The 8,555-nt window shown below is 38.1% G+C and overlaps 1 protein-coding gene across 1 annotated transcript in view; it reads right to left on the bottom strand.

Moving 5' to 3' along the window:
- Positions 1–437: 437 nt before the first annotated feature.
- Positions 438–8,555, bottom strand: part of RUNX3 (RUNX family transcription factor 3) — a 62,059-nt gene continuing 53,941 nt past the window's right edge. The window contains exon 5 of the mRNA XM_040424473.1: positions 438–4,553. Coding sequence (XP_040280407.1) covers positions 4,036–4,553 — 518 coding nt within the window. The 3' untranslated portion in view covers positions 438–4,035. The remainder of the gene's footprint in view (positions 4,554–8,555) is intronic.

Genomic DNA, 8,555 nt, shown 5'->3' with positions numbered 1-8,555 from the left:
ACAGCACACCGTGTGCTATCTGTATGTACGTTCCCTAGGCCTGCAAAAAAAATAGAACATGTCCTATTCTTGTCCGATTTGTGGACAAGAAAAGGCATTGTTACAATGGATCCGCAAAAAAAAACGGTTGCCATACGGACCGCAAAACACATACGGTAGTGTGAATGTAGCCTTATTGTTAGCCAAAACCAAGAGTGAAGCCTACTCAGAGATCAGGTAGGGAAAGATCTGCACCTGTTTTGTGTTTTTGACCCGCACCCGATTTTGGCTCATAATAACTGATCACATAACTGAAGTGTTAACTCAGCCTAACCAACAAGTAATATGAATTAAACAATGACAGCCAGGGACCAATAGCTTTTTGTGAATGTAATCTCACACAGTGCAGGATTGGGAAGACATTGGTAAAATAAGTAGAAGAGGTTGCATTATTTCATCACATTTATTTAACATATTATCCATTAAAATTTGTACATTTCTCTTTTCAGGATGTAATAATTAATAAGCCATATTTACAGTATTTAAATTGCATTTTTCCAAATGAAAACATGTGTAAAAGAAATATACACCTTAAGCAATCTATATACAATTACAGTTCCCTGATCGCAGTTTAAAGTCATTCAATACAATGCTAAATTTAATTTCTATGAATATATATATATATATATATATATATATCAAAATGCATTGATTGTTACCTGGAAAATTATGACTTGAAATTATAAATACCGAGATAAAATACATTCTTTATCCAAAGCCATCTATCAAGTTTCATTCCTCTGAGCAATGAGAAAGGTTGTCAGTCTAGACTTGTGGCTATGTTCACACGGCAACAACATGCCTTTTAAAACATTTTACGTGGTGCAATACTGGTTCAAAATACTACCGAAAAACATAGTATTTTTATACAGCTACTTTAAAACATGCTTCAGAAGTGGCATGTACCATTTTACTTCTTCAAAGCATTTTTAATGCTGCGTTCCCTATTCAGTTCAATGGCAATGGTATAAAATAGATTTATATTAGGAACGCATTTGGTGCATATTTGGAGGTGTAAACACTACCAAATGCAACTTTTTCTCAGAGAGATTAGCTTCTACCGTCTTTCAGCACACATATTTTGCCATGTGAACGTGAGTCTTATTCTGCACCATATTTCTGAAGAGTGAACCCATTTATAGCCATTTTATGTACTTCAATTATTACTTTATTTGCGCAAGTAAAGTTTACTACACATATCTGTGCTGTAGATGCAAAGAGATTTAATAAGGGCAGCTTAGAGTATGGTCTGTTACATATAACATAGTTCTCTGAAGGTCTATATAGAAGAAAATAGTTGTACAGGACTAAGATTATTTTGGCTTGAAAGGGGTTGTCCGGGATTTTAATACTAATGGCTAATGACTAATCATAGATCCGAAGTCGCTTCGGTCAAAAATTAGTTTGAATGCTGTTCAGAGATCCGTCTCCATTCAGCGTCCAAATGTAGGGGCTCTGCCAAGGTGAAATTCGTTATCTCCAAAGTCGCGTGAGACTTCGTCGAATAACTTCGGCATTCGATTATTCAACTTGAAAGCAATTTTAATACTGGGATCTGAAGTCAGCTTCGGTACCTAGGTATGTCACGTGACACACGTCGCCGTGTAGCGCTAGCCATAGATCTTTATGATGATAGAGATGATAGAGTTAACCCTGCATACATGTACAACTGCACTGGGCTCCTGGACCATGGAAGGACATTTTTTTAACTCTTTCCTTTCCAAAGCACACAGTTTAGAGGAAAAGTGCTTAAGACACCTTGTAACACTTTGTGATCCTTATTGTTATTATCCCTCTAATGGCATCAAGATGGCTGTATGCAGTAAACTGAGAATGCTTACATATATTTAATAACTAATGGTATTTATTAACTCATAAATACAAGCAAAGCCATCAGTCAAGCAGCTATTGTATTTATGCACACATCATTTATTTGACTGCCCTTAATAAATGACCCTAATATCTATCGGATTTCAGTTCAATATCTAGCTCACTTCAGTTGTGTGCAGGAGGCCTTTACAGTATCTCCTGCACACAAATGTATTAAGGCTCAGTACGAGCTCTGATTTGTAAAAAGTTATAATATGGCACCTACATGCTTTCTAGAAGCGACTCAGTACAAAGCTGCAGGAGCTCCACATGCCTCCATACAGTGCCCGGTGGCTCTGCCTTGTACATGAGACCTAAAAGGTAATATAAGCTCCACCATTAGGACACAGCCACATGGATAGGTGTCTGCATGCAGTTTTGGAAGTCAAAATTAGAAGAGGATCATAAAAAGAGAGGAAATATAAACAACAGATACAATTCTCCATTTTTTTTTTATTCACTCTTGGTTTGGCTTCCGAAACTGCATGCAAAACGCTAACTGTGTGGCCGTACCCTTAGGTTGGAATTATCGCCTTGAAAAGTTGGAAATAGTTAGTAAATCTTTTTGCCTTTGTGGGTTAACAGCACCAAATAAATAAAGCGGTTACGAATACATAATGCAATTTCTGAAACAATATGAAAATAATTCTTTAAAAAAGTAACACCTATATACAATTGCATAAATAAAAAACTAATACTGTAGGCTTTTCCAAAAAATCTATCGTCAAAGTAAGCAAAAATAGTGCAAAGCAAATATTATTTTTTTAAGAAAATATTTTAATATTCCTCTTGAAAAAAGCAAACCATATATTAATATTATGTCCACCATATTACTACATGTTAGGCGTTACCCATTCCCAGAGTCAAGGCCACAACTACAGTGTATTAACAGAAAACTGTGACATACGAGAGTCCTATGTTGGACTAGACATGTACAGTCCTTGATATTCGGAAACTGTAAGGTAAATATATGAAACAATCTATAGGTTGGAATAGTGGGCCTCTTGCTTGGTTTAGAAAAGATACTGCACTGATCTCCTGTGACAGAATGCATTATTGCACAAGACAACAAAAAATAACAGGAACAATATAAAAAGAACACTCAGAAAAATTATCAAAAAATTGACCTAATATGGTTCCATACTGCTTTGAAATGTAATACTTTTTTGTGCAGCCATTTTCATTTGTGTTCAGGACTTTACAAGATCAATTGCATTCACAAGCATTTTATCAAGCAAGTACAGGCACAAGGTGTGTTGATGGTGGCAACCGGCTTCTTTTTCATGAGGTTCCCTAGATGGTGGTCAGAGCCCCATCTCTGTATCTGGCATCATCACATACACCAGTAACAGTATTACATGTAACTAAAGGGCTGGTATGCCTCTACCTTTTATTGGCTTTCAAGGATTTTTAAAAAATGACTTTAAAAAGAGGACTTTACTCCAATACATTTTTTCCTATTCGCTATTTCTTACCAATAGTTTAAGTAGATGGACTCAAGTAGCTGAGGAAATATTTAAAGTGTACAACAAAGGCTTGTTGGGAAATAAATATAACTGAGTAAGAAAATAGAAATGTCTTAGATTACGAAATTTTTAATACAATATATATTTTTACGCATTTGAAGTCTCATCAAACAATCTTTGCATTATGACATTTTTCTCCTTTCGGCTTTTTCTTGTGTTAGTTTTCAGTTGCTATAGCAAGCTATAGTTTTATTTTTTTTCTTCTATATATTACTCTATCCTTAACAGAATACCCCTCAATGCACAGATATTAGGAACCTGTCTGAAGACGTTCTCCTTGGATTTCATTTGAGCCCTGTTTCACTACCCTCTTTTAATATCTATTATCGTAAGTGATATGGTTTTTACATTTTGAAATGATAATGCTCAAACAGTGATAAGATTTGTGCCATCAATAGTGAAAACAAGGTTCGCACGGTCATTTTCAGACATATCTAGTAGGTATTCTCGCCTGTGATATATTTGTGTGTGTGTTATGCCATAATAAGTACTGCCAAATGATTATAAGTACATCTTTGAATATGTCTATATATTGGCCAGTCTTTTCTGGATATTCTAGCATCAGTTGGTATGGATTGGCTAAAGTACTATAAAGTCTTGTTTAATATGGCCTCCAGACAGACTCATCCATTCTTCCAGTGCTTGTTAGACTGGTGGGAGAATTGCTATGACTTCCATCTGCATCCACTCCATCATTCTGGTTGGTCAAGTTGTGGTTCATCAAGTTGTTTCCTGCTGTCACACTGGTGCAGGAAGATAGCATTCTTGAAGGAGAACGCTCACCTGCAACCATAGAGAACTGATATGATCCAGAAGATGTGCCATAGTATAAATGATATGGAGATGCATTGGTCTGGAATGGTCCACTTTGATTTTGAGATGACCCAGGATATGGAGGTGGAAGGTAAGTGGGATGGAAACGTGTAGTAGTAGGCATACCGGTCACGCTGATTCCTCCAATTCCAGTTGTTGAGGGAGATGCCGTATAAGAAAAGGCAGAGGACATGGCACCAGGGTAATGCACACGAGTATCAGAAAATCTGGTTTCTGTGAGAGACGGTAAAGTGGAGAAGGAGCGGTCAAACTGTCGAGGGTCGGAGAATGGACTTAAATCTGTTGCTAAAAGGATAAAGAAAAAGATGAATTGGTTCAATGAAATGTAACACTCCTGCAGTTCATAATACATTTATATATCAGAATGGTTGTTTGGTTGCTATAGGATGTATTTGTACTTTTCCCTGTACTTAGCTTTACCTATAATTTTTCAACTAAAGAAAACCAGATAGTCATGTATATATAATTTTTTCCAGTCTGTGTTGTATTTTCTGATGATAGATCTTTTTCAATTCTATTTTCTGTACATGATAATGTACGGAGCTACTATTAACAACAATTAGAGATATACTTTACAGCAGCCATATGAACTCTAAGAAACAACAGACAGGATATGTACACTGCCTTCTATAGGAGAGCTTTCTAGACATGTTCTATGGTCCGTGCAAAGGTCTGGTGAAACCAAGATTGAACTTATTGTCCTAAAGTTGAAGAATCATGTCTAGAGGAAACCAGGCATTGCTCATCATCTGCCCAATACCATCCCTACAGTGAAGCATGGTGGGGTGTTTTTTAGCGACTGGAACAGGGAGACTGGGCAGGGTTTAAGGAAAGCTGAATGGAGCAAAGTTCAGACATATTCTTAACCCTTTCACTACCAGCCCATCCGACTAATTACCGCAACCGGCAATAATGCCGATCGTGGTAATTAAATGCTTTAGATGCCGTGATCAAGTGAGATCACGGCACCTGAATGCGCAAAAATCCAGAAGGTCACGCTTCCGGGTTTAGTACTGAAGCTCCGTGCGGGCAATTGGGACTTCAGTACATGCGCTGAATGCTCTGAATCTCTACGAAGAAATTCAGAGCATTAATGCTGCAATTCTTATTTTGGCCACCAGATGGCAGGCCAACCTAAGAAATCAACAAAATGCAAAGAAATTTTTTAATCGTTTATAGGTCAAAATGAAAAATTCAAAAACATTTTTTATAAGATCATTTATGAGCCTTAAAATGATGATAAAAAAATATAAAAAAAGTAAAAAAATATATTAAAAATAAAAAAAGTTTAAAAAACGCCCATAACATTAAAATAAAAAATAAAAAATCCAATACAGCGAATGGTGTAATGGAAAAAAGGGTCAAAATGGCCAATTTGCCATTTTTTCATTGCTTCTCTTACCCAAAAAAATGAAATAAAATGTGATCCACAAGTCATGCACACTCCAAAATGGTATCAATAAAAACTATGAATTGTCCCACAAAATGAGCCCCTAAACAGCTCAGTAGACATAAGTATAAAAAAGTTATGGGGGTCAGAATATGGTGATGTAAATAAATAAAATCTCAAAGTTGACATTTATTTTTACACTATTTACACATAAAAACCCTATACATATGGGGTATTGTTGAAATCGTACTGACCCAGAGAATGAAGGGCATGGGTCAGTTTTGCCGTAAACAAATCGCCGTGGGAACAAAACCCCTAAAACGGTGGTGGGATTGCGTTTTTTTCCAATTCCACCCCATTTGGAATTTGCAAAGATGACACAGGAGTGGCTTAGGGACTTAGGGAGTGGCCTAACCAGACCTCTGACTTGAACCCAATCAAACATCTCTGGAGAGACCTGAAATTGGCTATCCACTGACGGTCCCCATCCAACCTGACAGAGCTTGAGAGGATCTGCAGAGAAGAATGGCAGAAAATCTTCAAATCCAGTGTTGCAAACCTTGTGACATCATACCTAAGAAAACTGGAGGCTGTAATCGCTGCCAAAGGTGTTTAAACTAAGTACTGAGTAAAGGGTCTGAATACTTATGTTAATGCAATATTTTAGTATACACAGATAGCTCTCTCTGTATACACAGTCATAGAAAGAAGGCTGTCAATCACTGATAGGACCATCTCCTTAAAAGGGGTATTCCCATCCCAGACAATAGGGGCATATTGCTAGGATATGCCCCCATTGTCTGATAGTTGCGCGTCCCACCTCTCGGACCCGCACCTACAATAAGAACGGAGCGGGGAGAGCTGTGGCTGGAGGACCCCGGATTTCCCGGGGTCCGTCCACCACCAAGCACTGCTCCCATAGAAGTGAATTAAAGCGCACCGTGCACGAGCGGCCCCTGCTCCCATTCGTTTCTATGGGGCAGGCAGAAATAGCTTAGCCAGCACTCGGCTATTCTCGGCGGCCCTATAGAAGTGAATAGAGGGCGGCTGCGCATGCGCAGTACGCCCTCCGTTCATTTCCCCGCTCCGTTCTCATTGTTCTCATCCTAGCGATATGCCCTCATTGTCTGTGATGGGAATACCCCTTTAAGTATAGCATTACTGTTGCTAGTAATCTAGAGCTGACCACAGTTGAATAGATGTCTCCCCGACACAGTTGCCATTGAGGCTTACAGTGAACCCCAGCTTTTCTGCTAGAAGCACATTTGGCTGATAGTCCTATCTTTTCTTTGAAGAAGGGAACAATTGTTTATATCACAGGTAGATTTCTGGTATATTTTAGATATCCACTAAGTGATGTTCTGGCAAAAATGATGTGTTGCCTGCTTAATGGTAACACTAAGCCATAGTGACTTTTATAGCAGATTCACATGCAGCAGGTTTGTTACAGACATTTTTGCAGTTAATAATCTGTTCCATGCATCTAGCATGTGGATGGACTTCTGTAAACTATTCAGATCAATGGGACAGTCCTAAAACATTCTGCAAGGTCATAAAGTTTCACTTGATGTGAGCATACACAATCACAGTCATAGCATAAGCTCGTGGGTCCTAGGGAGGCAGAAGAAATGCTATTTAAGTGGCAACTCTGTTCCCGATTGTTGTATATCAGGATCTGTGCAATTATCTGACATCCATGGACAAGATTCAGATGGCAGTGGAACACGAATGCAGCACTTTATCAGTTGCAACCAGCGGAAAGTGTTGCGGTTTAGTAGACAAATGTAAAAAAATTAAATAAAATAAGAATTACTGTGACCACTAATTGCTATACAAATTTTATAGCTATACAGTTGAAAAGTATCATGTGCCCTTTATCAAATGAGGACAAGTTCATACAATTCCCCCATTGATAAATAGGGAATTTCAGCTACCACACCATGTAAAGGATTATAGTACAAAAACCAAAGGAAAATGTCCCACTAATTGCACAGTAGCAAGATTGTTCACTTCATTGCGTGATTCTTAATGTCATACTTAATCTGAATAATTCACACAAGGGAGAAGTTCTTCTAGATGACATTACTGTACATGCGTCTAAGTCATCCCTGTGCCAATAATCCATCAGAGAGCACACAGATCAAACACTAAGCCTGAAAACACACTGGTGCAGTTTTGACGAATTTTTTGGAGCCGAAGATCCAGCAGAAGTCTTTACTTCACAATTGTATTTGACTTAAAAAAAATGCAGTAAAACTGTCAAAAAAAACTATGTGTGACAACTGACACGTGATGCATATGCAGGGGCAGATTTTACCGGTATTTTCATATATTTTGCCTTGCCCGCTCCTATATTGCTCTGTATAGTACAGCCTGCTGGCTGGAGTGTTGAATTGCACTTTTGCTTTGCCAATCAAAATATTTCAAGGATATGTTTATTTTCTTCTCATAATCACACCAGCTGCTTCACCAAGTGAATGGGCCCATTTATCCTTAAGAATTTGACCATTGTAAGACTGAGCCCAGGGACCAAGAACTTCCAAATCTGACCTGATCTATCTACGGAAATGTCAATGTTTTGGATTTGGAGAGCGGCAAGGATTGGTATGTATATAAATTAGAAGCCATGCAGAGGTCACCGTTTCTGATTAGTATCGTCCGTGTTCTTGGCTTATGCTGCTTAGTAAGGCTCAAAATACATCTCATGTGCTTGCTGCCTATGTGAATACATCCACAAGCACACAATACATCATGCACATGAGACATGGGGAATATATCGGAGGTAGATGACGTGTTATGCCTGTCATCTCTTTAGACATGTCTGTTGTAGTAACTACTTGCATTCCTCATGTAATAACAATTTTGGAGCATTTATTCTTATGACTCATGACTCAATA

The sequence above is a fragment of the Bufo bufo genome, chromosome 3 (genome assembly GCF_905171765.1).
Source record: "Bufo bufo chromosome 3, aBufBuf1.1, whole genome shotgun sequence".
Lineage (NCBI taxonomy): Eukaryota > Metazoa > Chordata > Amphibia > Anura > Bufonidae > Bufo > Bufo bufo.
This window is presented reverse-complemented; position numbering and strand designations above follow the sequence as displayed.